We start from the raw sequence: 21075 nt of genomic DNA on the forward strand, positions 1-21075 counted from the left end.
GTTGACAGAAACAAAATAAAACTATAAAAAAAAAAAAAAAAACCTCTTGGTTCGTCTTTCTACTGTTCTCACAACCGCCAACTCTGGTTCAGTTGAAATTAACCCTTAAACCAACCAGTTAGATGTGAAAACATGCTGCTCTATACACAGACTGGTGGGTTTGGTGATGGTAATTTTGGGGCAAACATGTCCAGAGTCGTTACATTGCAGCCTGTTCGCACTGTCGGCTGCAGCCAGCTCACTCAAAACTGGACCGATTTCAAATATTGTTGCTCCCGTTAGTCATGTAGACACAAAAACGTGGGAGAAAAGGGTCCAGGTAGAACAATAAGCACAATGCTTGCAACACGTACCTGACAGGTATGGAGGTAAACGGCTTCTTGTAGATGTCGGCCAGCTTGTCGATGACAACGGCCGCCGTGGTGAAGATCCGGTACGTGTGGAGGAAGGTGTTGAGGAAGTCGATGGACAGGAACCGCAGGTCTGTCAGTCGCTCCAGGAGCCGCTCCACGCTGGCGTATCGGATCTGAGGGACCTTGCAGGAGTTGAGCGTCTTGCTGAAGCAAATGTCCACATCGTCTTTGTGCAGTCGGGCGTCAGATCTTAAGCAAAAACCAAATAACACGTTCAGTTAAATGGAGAATATTGGCTTGATTTCTTTATTTAATTACTCCCAAAATTTATACACACATATATATATTTTTAAAAATAGTTAGGCCTAAAAGAAAATTATTTGAAAATTAGCACAAAAAAGCAAAGTTATATAAATAATGTTAAACAGTGTTAAAATATGAAAATATAAATACATTTTTTTTTGTCTTTTTGGGGATAATTTTCCAGTGATTCTCTCTCTCCGTCTTTTTCTCTCGCCCTCTACACTATATTTTTGACCATTTTCTCACCTTTTTCTAATTTTTGCCTATATTTACATTTTCTATTCATACATTATAAAGCACATTTAATGTTACTTTTCTCTCTGTCACATTACACTTGTTAACTGTACGTCGACGACACTGCTGTGTATATGTATGTTGATGAGACGAATTATTGGACAGAAATAAATTAGAAATTATTAGTTAACTTTAACTGCATCAGTTTAAAATCTTCCTTTTCCACAAACTCTCTGCAAACAGAAATCCTCTTTTCTTACTTGATCATGTGCGGCACAGAAACTTTGGAGTTTTCCTCGAACACGCTGGTCATCAGGCCGTTGCAGCGGATATTATCAATGCACTGAAACAGAAATTTGGCGACACATTCAGTCCTCTTTAATCCCACATTTGAGAGATCCTGAAGGTGCAATGTGTAAAATCTGTCCAGGTTCTCCAGAATAATTGGGGAGCATTTCACCTCCAAGCTATTTACCAAATAACAGCAAGAATTTGCAAAGTTTGGCACTTTTGGTACAGTTTGTATTGTCATTAGTTGCGATTCTTAAGGTACAAGTGAGATTATAAGACAGTTGCGTCAGGGCTAGATGTTTAGTGTGCTCATTTCAGTAGATTTCTCAGCAACAAAATACCTTCTTTGAAATTACGTCAAAATGGTTAATTCTTCACATTCTGTTGGTAATCTTCATTAACATTTAAAATGAAAGTGGTGGCCATGTCTTTACACACTGCACCTTTAAACAGGTTGAAAGAGTCGGGGTCTACCTGGCTGATGTCGCTGGTCCAGGCGGCCTTTTCTTGGCGAGAAGGAGCCAAGAGGACGACGGAGAAGGACTGACCATCCGGAGGCTCCACCACAATCTTGAACTCCAGGTGGTTGAAGCCTTGACCGGCTGCGTTGTCTGCAAAGACAAACACATAATCCACATTAAGGAACAAAGACAAAAAGACATTATTTGGTAAAAAAAAAGATACTCACAGTCCTCGTCACTGGCGTCTAGTTCTTCGATGAGAGTGCACTCTATCAGAGATAATGTTCCTCCTTGCTGTTGGGGCACAAAACATCTGATTTGCACTGAAATACGACCTCACTCGGAAGTTAACTGACTTGTTTTAAAAGTAGAAAAACGTGATTCATTTTAATGCATTTAATAAAAATGTCTGTGGACAGTGGGGCCGACCTTCAGCAGGTGCAGTTTTCCTCCAGATGTTCGCGTGCAGATGAGGAAGTGTTTGGTGAACAGGAAACACTGTCGCTCTCCTTCCTTCCTCAGTGAGAGCGAGCCCAGGCGGACCTTGCTGAGCACCCCCCGCTCGCTGCTGGACGGCAGCTGGATGAGAGAGCCTGTTCAAAGAGACACAGCAGATTTCCAAATGAACCCTCAAAGTGTGCAAATTCAAATTGCACAATATAAAATATGTAAAATGGAAACACATTAATTTCAGAAAAACATCACCAGAAGGTCAAAATTTTCACGTGAATATCTCAGCATCTGCTGACTGACTTCTCTAACTCCACCAGTCCGGTTGACATTTTAACAATTTTTGAATGGATTGCCATGAAATTTAGCACAGACATTCATATCCTTTAGGTACTTTGGGTAATTTATTTGTCATTGTGAGCATTTTTTCACACTGATGTTATCATTTATTACAGTTTTGCCCAAATCCAGCCTCACTGTACCTACACTGTTTTGTTGGCTTCTTTGATGCCTCAACAACAGTATGCAGGTTTCCATGAATCCACACATTGTGCAAATTAAAATTTGAATATAAATCACGCCTAATGGAAACATATCAGTTGCAAAAAAAAAAACCCATTTATTGCAAAAAAGTTTTTACATTCACATGAGCTGGTATTTCAGGCGATTTGAAAAATCCAGATTTTGGAAAACTGTAATGGAAACACTTTTTAGTCTTTTCTAGGTCTTTCTGTTATTGCATCACATAACTCTGGGAAAGTTGATCATCCAGAGGTTTTGAATCAACAATTCCTCTGTGAAATCTTTGACTACATCTCCCAGAAATCCCTCATACGTGGCCGCTCCCACGTATAAGGGGCTCGTCTTTGCATCATGGCTCCATAACACGCCTACGTGACCTTGGATTGGAAATAATGACGGCTAGTGTGGTGGCTAATAAAGCTGCTAATGGTCTGAACATCCATCGCCATGGTTACTGGGACGATATCAGCGAAGGAGAAGAAGTCGCAGGACATCACTCAGTGGAAACACAGTCACCTCAAAATTTTATGGAAACCCGTGTCCTGTGGCGGAAATTTACTGTACTTCAAAATAAAGTCTTTTTTAAAAAAAAAAAAAAAAAAACACTCACATGCGGTCCATTCAGAATAGACCCGCGACCCATTTTTGGACCCGTGACCCACCAGTTGGGAACCACTGCCACAGACGACGCTCACCTTGTCTGACGAAGGTCTGACTGGTGTCTAACAGGATGTCGCAGCCCTCGACGATCATCCTCTCGATGGCCAGGTTCTTCCTGATGTTCTCGGTGTCGCTCACTTCGTCGTGCATCATCCTGACAACGCAAACAACCGTCATCAGCATCATCACATCCTTTCTTATAATTAAACACCTGTGAAACGTGCACACACTGACTTGGACAGCTCCTCCAGTTTGGATTTGGCAAACTCCAGACTCTTGCGCTCCACGTGTTCATGAGGCGTGTGAGCCAGCAGCTCGTGCAGAGTGATGATGTATCGAGGAATCTGTGCAATGTCAGTTTTTTACAATTACAGCTGGTGTTTTTGGATGAATAAACGTATATAAATGCACTTAGTGGTGTGTCCTACCTGGAACATGGGATAAGTGAGGAACGTCTCCAGCATGCGTCCCTCACACGCAGCGTTGGACTCGTACTGTTTGAGCAGCTTGTCAAAGTCTCTGTTCTGCTTACAGTTGGCCAGAACCTGCAGACTGTACTGGTGGTTTCGCACAAACTCCTGGTAGATGTTCAGCATCGGCAGCAGGATGTCAAACAGGTCCGCTGCGTGTAGAAAAGAAAACACGTATATTAACTCTGACATTAAAAAACAACAACATAAAACTCCTCCCCCTCCTCCTAAAACTCCTCCCTCAGAGTGCCTGACAATCTGAGTCAATAGATCCACACTTGGACTTAACTCACACATCCACAATTAAATGCCATAACTTTATTCATGAAATATTATTATTTTTATTATCATTATTTTAATACACTTGTACACTTTGTGCGATAGGTTTTTTAAGGTACAATCGTTCTCTATATCACTGTTTTTACTGAAATATTTGGTGCAATATTTTAACCACACCACCAAATTTGCAATATTCTTCCAACTCCTGTATGGAGGCTATATTTAACATATAAAGCGGCGAGCCGCTTCTAAAGGCGTTCTGAGGCGTGCCCGGTGGAAAAATGCATTGACTAGACCGTCCGTAATCGGCTCTGGAGGCCGTGCCTCGGCCGTAACGTGCCGCTGACAGACCCGGTGGAATTTAGGGTTAAGACAGGGAGTTAGGGAAATCTCCCTAAAATGGTTCGCAGTGATGTAATGCATATGTTGATTGCAATCATTCAGCTAAAACATGCAAACTGTATACTGAGACGTGAGTTTGAGCTCTGCAGAACTCACCCAGCACCAGCGTGGGCCAGTTGGCGATCCGGGCTTTCAGACCTTGATGGAAGATTTCGTGCAGAAACATGATGGTTTCGCTAAAGAGGGAGAGATTCTTACTGTAACTTTGAGTGCAAGATAAAATATTTACAAAACGGTTCACCGTTACAGAAGATGAAAACCTGTTGAGGAATATGCTGCTGACGTCATCGTGGCTGATGGGAGGTTTCTTGGAGCTGGCGGCCATGCGGAGCGGCCGCAGGAAGCAGTTGACCAGGATGGAGAGCTGGTGGACGTACTCCGTCTCTGCCTCCACCATGTTGAAGACGATCTGGTTCCTCTTCCTCATGCTCTCAGCGTGAGGGGAACAGATGTAGTCCTGGACGATGATCTTCCACTTCCTGCGGCACAGCCAGCCGCGCATGAAGCTCTGCACCTGTACCTACACACACACACACACACACACACACACACACACACACACACACACACAAAAAGTACACAGATACTTTACTGGTAAAGTGTCTTTGAAGTGCTGATTCTGCAGAAAAACGTTTTCCTATCTCATGTTTTTGGATTAATATTCCTGCTGCATTAATGTGTATTTGTGTCATTTTCCTGCTGTAGATTAAGGCTTAATTAATGAATAAAGTGGCTTGACTTCTTTCAGAAACATCATAAGAAGGCAATGAGCAACTTAAGAAGAAATGGCCCCAAAAATTAGCAAGAAGTTAGTGAGAAAAAAAATTACAAGAGAACTGGCTGATAACGAGCAAAAATTTAAAAGAAGGACAAAAATAAAAACAAATAAATAAATAAAATAAAACAATAAAATGACCTCAAGGAAGTGTGATTTGTTTCTGTAGCATAATTTTGAATATAGAACAGGAATTTTAAGTATATTTTTCAGGACATTTTCCTTTTTTTTTTTTTGGATAATTTCTAATAATCTCCCAAGAGCTAATTTTCAAGACATTTTTTCTCACCTTTCATTTTATTTATATATTTTATTATTATTTCTTTTAATTTTAATTTTCTGGGGATTTCTTGCCAAGTTGCTAATTGCCTTTTCCCAAGTTTTCAAAAGAAATCAAAACCCGAAACGTCACATGTGTGGAGATACTGAATTAATTCTTTTGGGAGCATATGCTAGTGTAGATTTTTTCTGTTTTTTTAAAGAAATAAAATCAGTGTTACAGAGGTTTTAATTCTTCTAAAAGACGTCTAAACGCAGCACAACAAAACTAATGTGGATCCAGGTGTTTAAGTGTTGAGGTGAACTGCCCCGTTACTGTTGCCACTGGAAACCAGTAAATTACCTTCTTGATCTTTTTAATATCTGGGTCTTCCTCCTCTTGGTTGTTCTGGTACGGTCGCATCCTCTCCTTGGCTTTGTTCAACACAACGATCTGGCACAACAAGAGTCTTAATGTGAGTACACACGGGCGCAGGGGTTAAAAAATTCATGACACCACTTCAGAGGCTGAAAACAACAAACGTGTGGCTGCATGATGAGGAAGTAATGGTCCTGGAAATCACTGGAGTCCTGTTGAGCTTTCATTTCAGACACACACACACACACAGTGTTTTCCCATCATGCCAGATGCATTTGCATGCTTTGATCTGCATATGAGTGCACATGTGTGTGTGTGTGTGTGTGTTTATGTATGCATGCACACGCAGATGTGGATGCACTCATGCATACCTCAGCTTTGAGCCTCTCGATCTCGGTGTCCTGGTCCTCCAGCTGGGTGCGGAGCTGATTGGCTGCGATCTTCTCCGTCTCCATGATCTGGACCAGGTGGATGTACTTCTGCATCAGGATCTCACGCTCGATGATGATGTCAGAGTAACTGAAAGGAGCGCAGAGCGGCGAGAGGGCGAGAGGGCGAGGTTTACAACTCAACACAAACACAGAGCTTCATCTCACATGTTAGTCACAAACTGGGCTCGTACTTCACTGGAGTATTTACAATATCTGCTACTTTATACTCTTACTCATACTCTTTTTATTTGTAGTAGTAGTGGTATTATTATTATTTTTATTTATTATAAATATTATTGTTTTAATTTTTTCAGAACAAGATTTGAAAAAAAAAAGTGCTTAAAAATTGGAATACTTCTGTAAATATCCCCTTTACCAAGTTGCTCATTGCGCTTTTCCCGTTTTTTAAAGAAAATGCACCATTTGATCCTGTTCAAAGTTTTAAATACTTTTTCACAAACATGTGAAGAACAAAATAAGCAACAAAAGACAAAATGACCCCCAAAATTGGAAAGAAATTATAAGAGAAAATAACCAGACAAAAAGGAGACATAAAGACATAAAGAAAGAGACAGAAAAAAAGTACAATTATTAATTTAATTATATAGTTTTTCCCTTACTTTTTTCATTTTTCCCTTGTTTTTTCAAAATAATTTTCTAAATCTACTCATTTCTTGCAATATGTGGGAAATTTCACACCAAGTTGCTCGTGGGCTTTTCCCTCCATGTTTTTGACAAAAATTGAACCAACTTACTCAGCCTTCAAAGGTTTAAATATTTGTGTAGGACATTTGAAACCTGGAGCAACATTATTTTTCCCAGGCTGCTTCTAAAAGGGTTAATTATAGGATCTGAGTACTTCTTCCATCAGTGTCAATAAACAACAAGCTGATATTTTGTATTTATATATTAACACGGCGCAGTGTAAAATGATGAGCGTCATTTTTCTCCTGAATGTTGAGATGAAGACAGAAACAGAGAGGCAGCGGGGTCGAGATCAAGTCTGTGATGTAACCAGTGTAGCAGTACAGCACCAGTGTGACCTAAATGTGAACCGCTGCGAGCAGAACACGTCCATGTTCACACACACACACACACACACACACACACACACACACACACACACACATCCTCTCAGACAAACAAATATGGAATAACACGTGGCAGTTTTTTCAAATGTGCATCAGCAGCAAAATAAAGTTTCTGTGTTATTAAAAACTTGACTGCATGTGAGAAATTGAAAGTGGTTTCCTAAAATAATACTTTTCAGGATTGTCAGTCACTTTTTTAATAAACAAGCTCAATTTTGTGACTTCTTGTGTAAGATGGAAGTGATACTCAATTTATGGCCCCCCAAACATTTTCTAATTCACAGTAAAGATAAAGAGATTCACACTGGGAATAGTTTTTGTACTTTTAGTATCCATAAAATGTCAGCGTGCATAAAACAGCATCAAAAAATTGTTTGCTGACCAGAAAAAGAGCCAGTGGAGGATCTCCCACACCCCCGACAGAGGTCCTGGCTAAGACCTAATGTCCTCAAATCCCGAAAACGTCCTAAAATCCTGGAAACTTCCTTACATCAGGGAAATTTCCTAAAATCTGAGAAATGTCCTAAAATCCGAGATATGTCTTAAAATCTGAGAAATGTCCTAAAATCTGAGAAATGTCCTAAAATCCTAGAAACATGTATGCGGAGGCTGAGTATCCTTGCTTTAGGGACAATAACCACTCAAAGTGAGTTTGTCCTCTGAGGACCTCCTGGTTTAATCTTTAAAATGTGTTGAATATTCCAGTGTTTTCACAATTTAATGCAAAATCTTCCACTCAAGAGGTAACCAGTAACTACAGCTTTTGGATGAATGTAGTACAGTACAATATTTACCTCTGAAATGTAGCTAAGTAAGTATAAAGTGTCATAAACAAAGTAAAAGTACCTGCAAATTGTACTGCAACATTACAGTCAGCAGTGAAATCCTGCTGTTAGTCCTTTGTTACCTGGCCTGCTGGATGCACTCCACCCACTCGTTGCAGTCCGACTCTTCCTCCGTCCGCAGCTCCAAAGGTTTCTGACCATCGTGGCCAAAAATCACCAGGAAGTAATGCTGCAGCAGAGAACGCAAACAACAAACAATCAGAGGTGAATTCCACTTTAAATGTTATAAATTGCAATAACATTGTACAGAGTTTTCCACACATTTGTGCACCGCCACAATTAAAACATCTGCCGCCACAAATTAATCTACTATTTTTGGAATCGTTTGGATCGTTCATTATTGTTCAGTTATAGTATTGCGCCACACTCTTGGAGCGCAGAGCGTACTCTGGGCACAGATGGAGCAGCAGAATGCGTGCTCAGTGAAAATGAAACTTAGGCATCTATTTTGCTCACTGATGCAGCAGCTGCTTCTCCTGTCAAACTTTACTCATACGTCCAATGAAAATGTTAAGTTTGCAGAGCGTACTCTGGGCACAGATGGAGCAGCAGAATGCAGTGCGAAGTGTGAGTTTTGATTATGATAAAATATTTAAGTAACAAAAACAAAAAACAAAACATGAAACCACACTGTAAAAATGTCAGAGTTGCAACCTCACATGCAAACAGTCATTTTGTAGGTAAAGTATTGTTTTACTGTTTTTAGAAAACAGTGGGGTTATATCTATTTATGTTCATTTTGAGATTAGATAGCCGTACATTTTAAAATCACTATTACATCCGATGTGAACGATGATACGAGGAGGATCTCAGCAGCCAGATTTAATAAAGGAAAAACGAGGGTGAGAGCAGGTTGTTGCACTTTGAGTCTATCATCATCTCCTCCCGTTTTCTCCTCCATCACTCAGTCGACAAAAACACATCCGTCACTTTAAATCCAACAAAAGCTTCATCAATATAAACAACAACACCAGCAGTGACTCACGGGGGCATCTCGGTGCACATTAACTTAAAAAGTGCTTATAACATAAAGTGTGGCGCCTCTGAACTCTAATAGTCCAATCTGCTAAATAAACCAGTGCTGAGTGCAAAGTCAACATTTCAGATTTGCTGTTATTCTGAGCGCCGTGAGGATCGATGCTTTCTGCTGCAACAGTAATGCATTCAAATGTTACAGTAACTCGATCCCGTGCACAGATCGACACATCCCGAACTTTGGTGCACTGATATTTAACACGTTCACAGGCAACAAGCAATGCTGCTGAGCAAAAAGCTCAACATTTATCTGAGGCTGAAACCTCTCAGCTGAGGTCCAAACTGTAAAGAAATGTTACCATGCACTTTGTTTAGGTTTTTTTAAGCTGTTTCCAGACAATTAGCTTAATTTCTTCCAAAAACATGGGAGGAAGGCAATAAGCAACAAAAGAAGAAATGACAGGAAAATAATAAAAAGTGCAAGAGAATTACCTGAAAATTAGTTTAATAAAAAGAAAGACGACATAATTGAATGACCTGGAAAACTGCTTAAAAAGACACAATCTTAAATATGCAGTGATATTAGAAATGTAGTTTCCCCTAGCTTTTTCTTTTTTACTTGAGAAATTTTCTCCAGCTTTTAAAAATATATTTTTTAAATCTACCAATTTCTTTTAATGAATGAAATATTTATAACCAAGTTGCTGGTTTAAATGCTTGTGAAAGGTGTCTGAATGTGATGTCTCTCACAGAATGTATAACATAAGATCTGAATAAAATTTTTAAAAAATAAATAAATAAATAAACTAAAAGCCACTGACATAATTGATGAAAAAATAAGCATAAAAATGTATAAAATGTATAAAATTAAGGAAAATACATCTTAAAGATGAGCATGAGTGTAAAGCAAAATGCAAAGCAGCAAAGTCATAATTGATCGTTCTGCTGCACTATAAATAACCAATTTTTACATATAAATATATATATATATATATAAAATAGTGCTTGTAATTAACAGTACAGCTCCACATACAAGGTTTTCACCTAGTTTTTATGTTTTATGATGAATGGAGAAATTATTTTTTTGAGTACTGCAAAAATACTAAATCACTCCAAAATATCTTGTTTAAAAACCGTCTTTTTCACGTTCCAACATTAATCATTATTTAAAAATCCTCCATCGCTCGACCTCTAATGAGCACAGACAGTAATGACTTCATAAATATATTAATAAAAATTCTCTTATCACCAGAATCTAAAGAGACAACAGCGGAGACATTGTGAGCACAACAAAAGAGCCACAAACACATTATATAATATTTGCTGCTAATAAACTCAGAGCATGAACAGAATGAACAGCAGTCTCAAAACGTTGGTCTTAAACCGAAAATTAGGGCCATTTTTAAAGTAATACATTAATATAATACACTTAATTTTAAAAAAAAGAGAAGTTAGTAAAAAAAACATCTAAATTATCCAATTTTCAGTTATTTCTCTGCTAATAAAAAGATATTTTTGTGTGTTTTTATAGTTGAAGAGAAACAAAAAAGTAAAATACAGTGATGTTTGTAAGTTTCTGCACATTTTTTTCACATTGTATTATCGTATCTGACAATGTAGTTTCCTCCGAGGCGTCCGCGGGGAGAAAGTAGGCCTGTGTAGTAATGATGTAACGATAAGCGGGTGAGAGACACTTGCTAGCGTGTGCCGGCTACGGACCAGAGAGAGGCTTAAGGGCTTGTTTGTGTGTGTGTGTGTGTGTGTGTGTGTGTGTGTGTGTGTGTGTGTGTCGTGGGGGGGGTGGGGGAAGGTTTACATAACCATCAGGGCTTGTACAGCTCCTCGCATTGCTAATGCGGCTTCCCCGGCCACAAGCCTGCTTTAAGCTGGAGGATAACAATGAGAGAGAAGGAAGACGGACAGACGGATGGACGGATGGACAGGCGGGGAGTGAGACGGACAAACAGAGGAAGCTTTATAAACCCTGCACTCAGCATCACACTACGGCCAGTCACAAAAAATCACCAGCGCATCTGTCCGCTCAGACACAGATGTGAGCTCGTCTCCGGCTCTGAGCATCACTTACAGCACGACACGCAGGACGGCGAAGTCTGCGTCTGCAGCATTCGCTCCGTCTTTTCATTACTTACAGACAGCAGAGGACAAAAACTAACAAAGTATAGTTTTCAATGACCAAGTGGAGACACCGAGGAGCTAAAAACAGATCTTTGATAACAAAAACTTCGACTAAATGTATGTTTGTTTTCCCTGATGAGACAGAACTAAAACGTTAGTGATGATGACGGTAAACTTTCAGGGTTTTTTTTTTCTTTGTTCAGGCCCAATTAGATGAGAATGTCCGTAAAAATTAAAGTCTTTCGTTTGCATTTTTTTTTTTTTAAATCTGTGTTCATATGATAACACTGTGAGAACGATCCTCGTGTATACAAATCCACAAAAACAACCAAAAACACTGTCACGACGAAAAACAAGACGCACCTGCGCATAAAGGTGTTCTTCTACAGAGCGGTGAGTAAACACAAATAAGAAGACGAGCGCGCTGGATGATTAACCCTGAAACTAACACTAAGTAGTCTAAATAAGTCACTTTCCACGTCTGCAAATGTGTCTGTTTCAGACACTTTGGTGCTGTGAGGAGAAGCTGCGCGCTCTGTTTGTCTGTCTCACTGCGCTGCTGTCGGACCATCAGCTGTTTGATCTGCCGTGATGAAATGCTGTGGCTGTCAAACACTCGGCTGTTCTGCAGTCAAAGTCTGGCTAGAATGCATTTATCGACATTCTATCGCCTAAGTCTCATATTTCAATCGAGAAAAAGTTACTTCACGATTGATATCGTTTATCGTTTTAACACCCAGCCCTACCTTTAAATATCGCAATATTATTTTAGAACCAAATCGCCCAGCACTAGCTTGGAAACTGTTTTCGTGACATGCAGCCAACGATGTATTTATCCCACTCTGTTGTTCATATTCGTGCTTATCGCCATTTCTGTAGTTTCTTTTTGACTTCTTATGTCATATTTTGTGCAGTGTCTGATTGATTTTCTGTTACATTTATCCCTGAAATAGTTTTCAGCGTGAAGGGAGGGACCGAAATCCCCGATAAACGCCTGCGTGAGAGAACAACCTGTTTTTGCGTTGTTGTGAACGGAGCTACATTCATAGTGCACATGTAAACTTAGCCACTGATGCACGAACACACACACAAACAAACACACACACACACACACACACACACACACACACACACACACACACACACACACACACACACACACACACACACACACACACACACACACACACACACACACACACAACAGGGGTCAACTGTAGGGCTTCGGGACATTTACACACCTCAACTTTCTGACACACTAACGTCAATTTATCTCAAATGTTTCACACATTTATTCCAACCACTCAAAAAAGCAACACTCTGGGTACAGTTAAAGGTGGGCCACAAATAGCACAGGTACCAGCAGTGTGTAGTAGAGTGTGTGTGTGTGTGTGTGTGTGTGTGTGTGTGTGTGTGTGTGTGTGTGTGTGTGTGTGTGTGTGTGTGTGTGGTTGTGTTGACTTGGTATTCAGACAGTGACTGCAGGCTAAAGGACCAGCAAGGATGCTATTATTAGTCGAGCACAGCAGCCTCCCAGAGCACCGCCACATGTTCGCCACAAACTCACAGACGTTACAAGTCTGCAGTCAGAATCCAGCTTCACTCCTCACTTTAAACAGTTTAATATTTGGTTTAAAAAACTCTAATTCAGATTTCTATGACTGCAAGAGCAAAACAGTCAAACGTAAAATAGGTAAAAAATGTACACGAAAGTGTCAAACATCACTGTTCGCCTCGACTGTTTCTATTTGACATAAAAATTCAATTTTTCTCTCGTCCATATTCAGCTTGCTGTATGAGCTACAGCACATTCGCCACTTCAGCTTATTAACCCACGTCGAAACGTATTTTTGTCTCAGCTCTTTGTAAACTCTGTTTTTAAAGGTGCTAAATAAGTAAAGTTATTATTATTAATTATTATTAGTATTATTATTCTTATTCTTATTCTTATTCTTATTATTCAGAACAAAACAACATTTGAACTAATATTGGAAGCCAATGATATCATGACAATTTCACATGTGGTGAAAACTAACTTTACATTTACACAAGTACAATTTTGCAGTATTTCACAAGTGCATTATACTTCTACTCCAAAACATTACAAGAAAACGTTTTTTTACTCTACTGTATGTAATTTTTTACTTGCTGGATGTATGTATGTACTTTTACTCCAATAGAATTTTGAATGCAGGACTTTAACTCGAGTACTTTTACAGTGTGACATTGGCATTTTCATGTAATTTATAGTGTTGAAATATCTAACTTTGAATATCTAACACATCCTTAAATTCAGCGACAAGATTTTTTTTATACTCAGGTTGAATATGAGCAATAAAATTTTGAACCATGAATACTGACTTTGCAAACAATAAAAACACTTTATAATGAGGTCTCTAACCTGCAAAGCAGAACTGAAGGGATATAAATTAACAAATCAAAATACAATCTGTGCTTTAAATCTTACAATTAAGTGTTTAGTAGCAATTAATTTCAGTTTTTTTTCCTATAGATTCAAATAAATGGACCAATGGCTTTAATTTGTTTCCATAACTAACAATTCATCTCTTAAAGACTCAAGAGGTAAAGTTTGAAATTCATCTGCAAATAAAAAAGATAAAAGCAACTTAAAAAGGAGATCTTGACTTTCGCTGACAACAACAAAGAGCATATTGAGATGAATGAAGTGATCGCGGTTCTAATGAAAACGAATCAGGCCGCTGAATAATTCATGTAATATCTGTGCACAGAGCGGACATGAAATGATCCCAGTCATCATCGTGGCAGAGAGCTTTGATGTTCTGTTAAAAAGCTGCTCGAACAACGACAACCTTTGTATCGCGTTACTTTTAGTCTGGAAGTTAGACGAGCTTCTGCTGACACAAACCACTCTCCAAACGTGAGGAGCTACGTCACTATATCACTGCAACAAAGGCTCCATTTAACCCTTTAGGGCCCGTTTTAATATCACACAAACTCGTATCCTATCACTCGGCACACAAAATGTGCTTTTTTTAAATTAATGTAAAGAGGTAAATTTAGAAAAAACATTTATTGCACAAAAAGTTTTTATGCTGGCATGAGGTATATTTTGCAAAACTGCAGAGGAAACACTTTTTTTAGTCTTTTCTAGGTCACATGATGCTATGTCTATGTGCTTATCTGTATGACCCAGCTCCCTCATGATGCAGCGGGAGCTACACGAGCGGTTATCGCATCACATAACTCTGTTGAGCGGATCATCTGGAAGTTTTGAATCCACAATTCCTCTGTGAAATCGTGGACTATCAGCTCCCAGAAATCCCTCATACGTGGCCACTCCCACGTATAAGGAGCTCGCCTTTATATTAATGCTCCCATAACACGCCTACGTGGCCTTGGACTGTAAATAATGACGGCTAGTTTGGTGGCTGCAATAGAAATAAAGCTGCTAATGTTTTAAACATCTATCGCCATGGTTACGGGGATGTTATCACCAGAGGAGAAGTCGCAGAACATCACTCAGTGGATCGTGGTTCGTGATCTGGCCGTTTTATTTATTTTTGCGTACGCATTTTGTTCCGGCGTCTACACTTTTCTCTGTTTGGCATGTTTGTTGATGTTTATTTTTGGTTTTCCCTGAGTTCCTGCCGTTGCTTTGTCTGTCAAAGCACTTTGTAAACAACTGTTGTTAAAAAGTTATTATTATCTCGCAATTGTGTTTTATTGACATTTCGAAAATATCGCTTTTGTGCAAATCTGTAATGCCTTTAAGTCTAATTGGCCTTTTTTTCTCTCCTGTTGATTTCATAATCTTCTTGTAAAAAAGTTCATTGCTTTGCTACTTTGCAGGGTTTCCCTCCGGCTGCAGCGTGCACGCTCAGCAGTGAGGAGTAAACAGGAGACACAAACAAACAGCCCCCCGTGGCTCGAATGCAAAGCTGTCACACCGCAGCTTAACTGTCCTCTGTCTCTGTCTTTATCTTCAGTTTGTGTGAGACAGACACAGTAACAGAGACACAGTCTGTTAGTGATCAAGACACAATGGACTGATGACCTGTATCAGCGGGAAACAGAAACGTCTGCCTTCAGATTTTTGATCAATCAATTGAAAAAAAGTATTCTGAATAAGCAAACTCTAAGGATTTTTCTTTAATCAATTAATCTGTAAAATTAACAACTGAATAATAGTTATTTGGAAAAAAATATGAAAAATAAAATAAATCTTCAGCCAAAGCTCACAGCAACTTTTTGCATATATTTCAACCACATTTCATAGTCTATCAATAAATCGATTAAATTTCAAATTCAATCCAATTCCTAAAAAAATGATTTATCAATCATCGATTAATTATTATACCTGACTCTGAGATATGCAGGTAATTTAACCGAAAATTTACAGACAAGATTTCTGATAATCAAACTAATTTATTAAGGAAAAAAACTCAAATATTTACTGCTTCCAGTTTCTCAAATGTGACAATATTTATATATATATATTTTTTAATTGAATATGATTGAGTTTGGGAGCGTAGGTTAAATAACAAAAACAACAATTTGAGGACTTCACGTCAGACTTTTGGTGCTTGTGATGGCCGCTGTCCGCGGCATTTGTTAGTTGCAGCTCAAAATAAATCTGAATACTTTGTGTTACTGTAACGTCTTCATTTTCTAAACAGCACTGACAAGTTTACAGATCTGTAACGGAAACGCGCCTACGGCTGGCTGCACTGTCGCGTACTAAGCACGATTTTTGTGGTAAAACAAAAGCAAAAAAAACTTTTTTGCACAAACAGGATTTAGGAATTATTCGTCAGATGATGCGTGCTCTGCTGTGAATCATGACGATAAAGAGACCGAACTAGATCACACACAAACTGCTGTGTGTGTGTGTGTGTGTGTGTGTGTGTGTGTGTGTATGTTACAGTATTGCTGACAGAGTTGAGTCCTCCTCTGCATCCTGCTAACAAAATATCTGACAGGATTCACAGGTGAGCTGTTAGACAAACATGCAAAGAGACAACACAACACCTAACTGTGAAACTACAGAAGTTTTTCATACACGACAACCTGAGAAGCAAATTTGCGGTGGAAATAGCATGTATTTCCTCCATATGCCAAATATGGTCAAAATGACCTCATCAGGTGGAAAATAGTCAAAAGCCCAGAATGACACCCATAAATAATACAAGTCCTGTTTTTCTGCTCTGATGGCTGTGGGATCAAAAATGTCAGTTTGAATGGGTTTCAATGGAGCATTTTTGGACCTGAACAGTCTGAATGTAACTATTTAGTTTCCACAGTGTATTTTAGACTTATTGTAGGAGCTGAGCTGCAAATTCAAAGATTAACAAAAACATGCAATGTTGCCAAAATGTATGCCACATGCATGAACACAGCCGAAATCATCAAGAATTTAAGAAAGAAACGTGCATAAATGCGGTAGCTAAGGGTTAATGTGCAGACAGCTGCCACGTTGAGCGTTTCTCTGCAGGAAAACGGACTCAGGTGTTGGCTGCAGGTAAACTGCGAAAGTAAAGGACAAATACTGACTCTGCAGATAAAACAGTGTTTGCTCTATACTGGGAGTGCTGGGACTGTTGGGAATGCACAGATGAACAGCAGACAGGACGTCAGAGGTGAAAAACAACCAGGACACAAAAACACCTGCAGGTATAAAGAATTCAGGTCCATATAGAGAGTAACGCTCAGATACAGACACAGAATCGTTGTCCTCTCGACACTGCGGAGGCAGCCGCACCTTTATGATCCGCGGTGAAAACCAAAAATATTTAATTTCTTTTTTTATATAACAGATCTCACAGGGAGAGCCTGAAATTATATATAACTATGGGGCAAGAAAAAATAACCGAAGCTCTCCTGTCTCCTCTCCTCAACAACAATAAAAAGGGAAGTTGTTTAAAGCCATATTACATAAGATATTACATAATACATTATTAGAAATTATAAATAATATTTATTTTGTGGGAAAACTGTGTTGCTTTTCAAGTCTGGCTGGATTCCTGAGGCTGATACCAATGTTGATGAGAAATACATATTATATATAGTTTAGGTAGATATTTTTACGCTAACACATATGGTTAGGTAAATATTTAAATGTGTTTTTTTTTTTTAAATTGTTTTTTTTAAAGAATTGTGACAAAGACGTGTAAAATAAACTGTCAGTGCTGTCTGGAGGAGCCTAGAGAAGCTATTAATGGTGATGATCCCCCTTTTTCCACACAATGTGGAAAAAATGTCCAAAATATGAACAAAAAACTTACAATAAAAACAGACATTTAAGCCTAAATGTACACGTGTCAAGTGATTTCAGCAGACTGAGTTTATTAATTTAACTACAGCAATCGCAACGCCAATCATCAGAATAAATGCTGGCACTGTACATTTTTCCAAACCACAGATACGTAACATTTGTATGTTTCATATGTTCCGACTTTACGGTTCTTTAACCTTCAATTTTACACACAAAAAACACTGTGAAATTTAGGAAAATATGTATAACGATGAAATGAGAGTCCTGACAGAAGTGACAGGCTTTTAAAGGGGGACGGCAGAGGAGAGGTATTGAAACTACCTTTCAGCTGTTTTATTATCAGTTTTTAACATTATTATTGTAGAAATTAACTTTTAATGGAAATCTTGCATTTAGGTTTCAGTTTTTTCTTGCAAAGTCAACAAAGTGCTACATTTAAACCACACACAAGAGGGTGCTATTATGCATTATACTGCAGGATTTATTGAATGAATTATAGGCACCTGATTAATTTAGCTACTGCTCTGTTCACTCTTTTTGCATTTTTTGTCACAGTTTGTGATGTTTTTAAACACAGCTGGAGGGTAACGCTGCCTCAGCTGGGTAGTTGCACATTTTGCTGACACGTGTTTGTGAGATATATAAATTATGCTAATGTTAGTTTCAGTAGTTTAATAATTCAGTTTGATAGTTTATAAAAACAATACATACAAATGACAGTAAGTGTAAGTCTGTCTTTTTGTGATCAGGCTCTAAGAGCTCAAACTAAAATTATTAGCCTGCACGTTACAGCGGTGCACTAACTACAAAATACACCTCCTGAACGCTCCGTATATATTTATGGGGGCGTTTAATTGTGTATTTATCACATTCAAAAACCAACCTGTCAATCTTTGGATTCATTAATCAAGTGGGCGTGTCTGACGGCGAGATGCTTTGATCTTTTAGACACGTGCTTTTTGGTTTACGTGGGATCCGCCAGACTGTCGGCGGTGTAAGCGAATAATACGATTTTCACTTTGTGCGTCTGCTTTGCCAACAAGCCGTGGACGGTCGGCAAGATGAGCATCTGAAACATTAGTAGCCACGACTCTCGCTCTGCGTCTAACCATAAAAGCAAGCAAATGTTTGGCATGGCCACAACGCCCGGTGGGATTGAGAGCACAGCTCAGAACAGCACATGCGCACGCACGTACACACACACACACACACACACACACACACACACACACACACACACACACACACACCCTCACTGAAAGCGTAAAAACACGGCTCTTACTAAAAGCTGTCATTCATAAAGTATTGGTATTAATAAAAAGTGGTATCGTATCGTTTTGAACAGCTGGGTACCACAATACTTTCCTAGTATCGGTATACTGTGAAACACTATTAAGTACTAATAATCGGTATCGTATCAACCCTGAAAAAACAATATCGGTCAACCCAGAGTATGAAATGTACCTATGCAACATGTCCATGTTCTGCAGAAATGTACAATGCCAACATTTGTTTTCACAACTAAGCTGGCGATCGTCGAGTCACCTCGTGCATGTTAGCAGATTCTCGGCCCGCTGACGCGTGTGAGCGCATTAATTGTTACAAATTAAAGCTGTGAATGCAACATGTCTGGTTTTTTTTCTGCCTCTGGAAGTCATGACTGTGTGTCCAATGAGGCGTGACGGATTACCTGCTAACCATGAGAGTCGATTTAACTAATATAATAATCTGTATCCGTGCAGTGAGTGTGGAGGAGAAAACGAGTTTTTATGTTTTACATAATAACCCCTTCAGCACCCGAAACAGGAATATGGGTCATTTAAAATGAGCTTTTACAGAACAAATATTCTCATAAGGGCTAACTCTGTTTCCAATAAAACATCGATCGCATCAGGCTCTTTGTTTACCGGATTACTCTGGATACGCTCTAGAAATGTTATTTTCAACACATTACAGAGTTCAGGATATCACATAGAGGCACAGATGATACAAGTACAGAGAATTATTCCTTTTGATGCATTCTGTACGTCAGAAGTCAATTTAAACAAAATTTGGACTTTGAATTCAGAGCTCAGAGCCGATTCATCAGTGGACAGAGTTAAACGGCAGTTATTTTTATTTTAAGCAAAAATAACAAACATTCACAGGTTACAGTTTTTCAGATGTGATGATTTTCTGATCGTCTTCATCCTCTTTGATAAAAAACTTAATATTTGGGTTTTTGGGGCATTTGAAGGCGTCACCACGAGCTCTGGGAACGCAACAGGCCCTTTTTACTATTTCCTGACTTTTAGACTCAAGTGGAAAAACTTTACAACTTGTCCCCCAAACATTTCCAATGGTTGTTGTTGTTGGCGCCGCCGTCACAAAGAAAACCAAATTGCGTCCTGCTATCCTCGTCCTGTTTTGGTTGCATCCAAAAGCTATCATAGTATCGGAAAAATGAGTTCACGTGGACACGACCTCAAGTCAAAGCTATAGCTCGGAAAGTTGGCCAAAATGTTGCTACACAAGTTGCCAAGATACAGTATATGCAGAAACACGGTGAACCAAAGTAAACGTTTGGTTGATATAATAACCTTTTTTATTAATTCACATATTGCATGTCAATACTTTGCTCACGTTATTTAATAAGGTGTGCATATGTGTTTGTGTGGACATGTGGTTGACCGATACCAATACCGATTATTAACAGATATTTTGAACTGATATGTATCTACAATAAAAATTAAAATCTTTCTGTCAATATAAAGAATTTGGAATAAAACAAACTCCAACATAAAACTTTGTTTAGATGCTTTCAGCAAATGTTGAATCAAAACTTTTTATCAATTCCTGTCAATCATGTCAGCTCTGGTTTAAATATTTCACAAACAAAAAAGTCCCTCAATTCATCTGTGAATACTGAGCATATTTTATTTATAGTGATGAAACTTAAATTGAATTATTAGTTTGTGATTTATTATGCCATGCAGTCTTTTACCAAGTTGGAATAAAAATCACTTTACATGTAAATAGGCTGAATTACAGTTCGCTGTTTAAATGCAAAAAGAGTAGAACTAGATTTTCTACACTCTTTAACTGATCTGTTGTATTATTTTAAGTCATATCACCAAAGACTTGTACATTTTTACCTTTGTCATTTTGCATGTATTCTGGGTTACTGGCAGTTTTATATTTTGTTAAATTGTGAAAATATGAAGTCAGATTTGCAGCTCAGTTTGTGCTTAAAAAAAGATATCAAACATGTGGAGTAATAACAGTTTAAAAGACTAATTAGTAATTATCCCTGTGAGCACATTTTATTCATAGTAATATAACTTTATATATCATAAAGACAAGTTATATCCAAAAAAACTTTCTTTTTAACTGAATTATTCATATCAGTGATTTATGTTGTTTTGCAGATTGTCACCAAAAGACGTTAAAAACTAGTTACTTTACATGTAAATAAACAGAGTGACTGTTTTATTTCTTACAATATTCTGCTGTATTTGCGCGTATAGA

General features: G+C 38.5%; 1 protein-coding gene across 1 annotated transcript in view; it reads right to left on the reverse strand.

The window, feature by feature from the left end:
• Nucleotides 1-21075, reverse strand: part of LOC121959791 (ras-specific guanine nucleotide-releasing factor 2-like) — a 37295-nt gene that overhangs the window by 15125 nt on the left and 1095 nt on the right. Inside the window, 13 exon segments of the mRNA XM_042509283.1 lie at nucleotides 354-602; nucleotides 1151-1233; nucleotides 1656-1792; nucleotides 1870-1936; nucleotides 2072-2235; nucleotides 3310-3428; nucleotides 3509-3618; nucleotides 3703-3896; nucleotides 4522-4601; nucleotides 4686-4939; nucleotides 5823-5912; nucleotides 6209-6356; nucleotides 8267-8373. Coding sequence (XP_042365217.1) covers nucleotides 354-602; nucleotides 1151-1233; nucleotides 1656-1792; nucleotides 1870-1936; nucleotides 2072-2235; nucleotides 3310-3428; nucleotides 3509-3618; nucleotides 3703-3896; nucleotides 4522-4601; nucleotides 4686-4939; nucleotides 5823-5912; nucleotides 6209-6356; nucleotides 8267-8373 — 1802 coding nt within the window.

The sequence above is a fragment of the Plectropomus leopardus genome, chromosome 20, assembly GCF_008729295.1.
Source record: "Plectropomus leopardus isolate mb chromosome 20, YSFRI_Pleo_2.0, whole genome shotgun sequence".
Classification (NCBI taxonomy): domain Eukaryota; kingdom Metazoa; phylum Chordata; class Actinopteri; order Perciformes; family Serranidae; genus Plectropomus; species Plectropomus leopardus.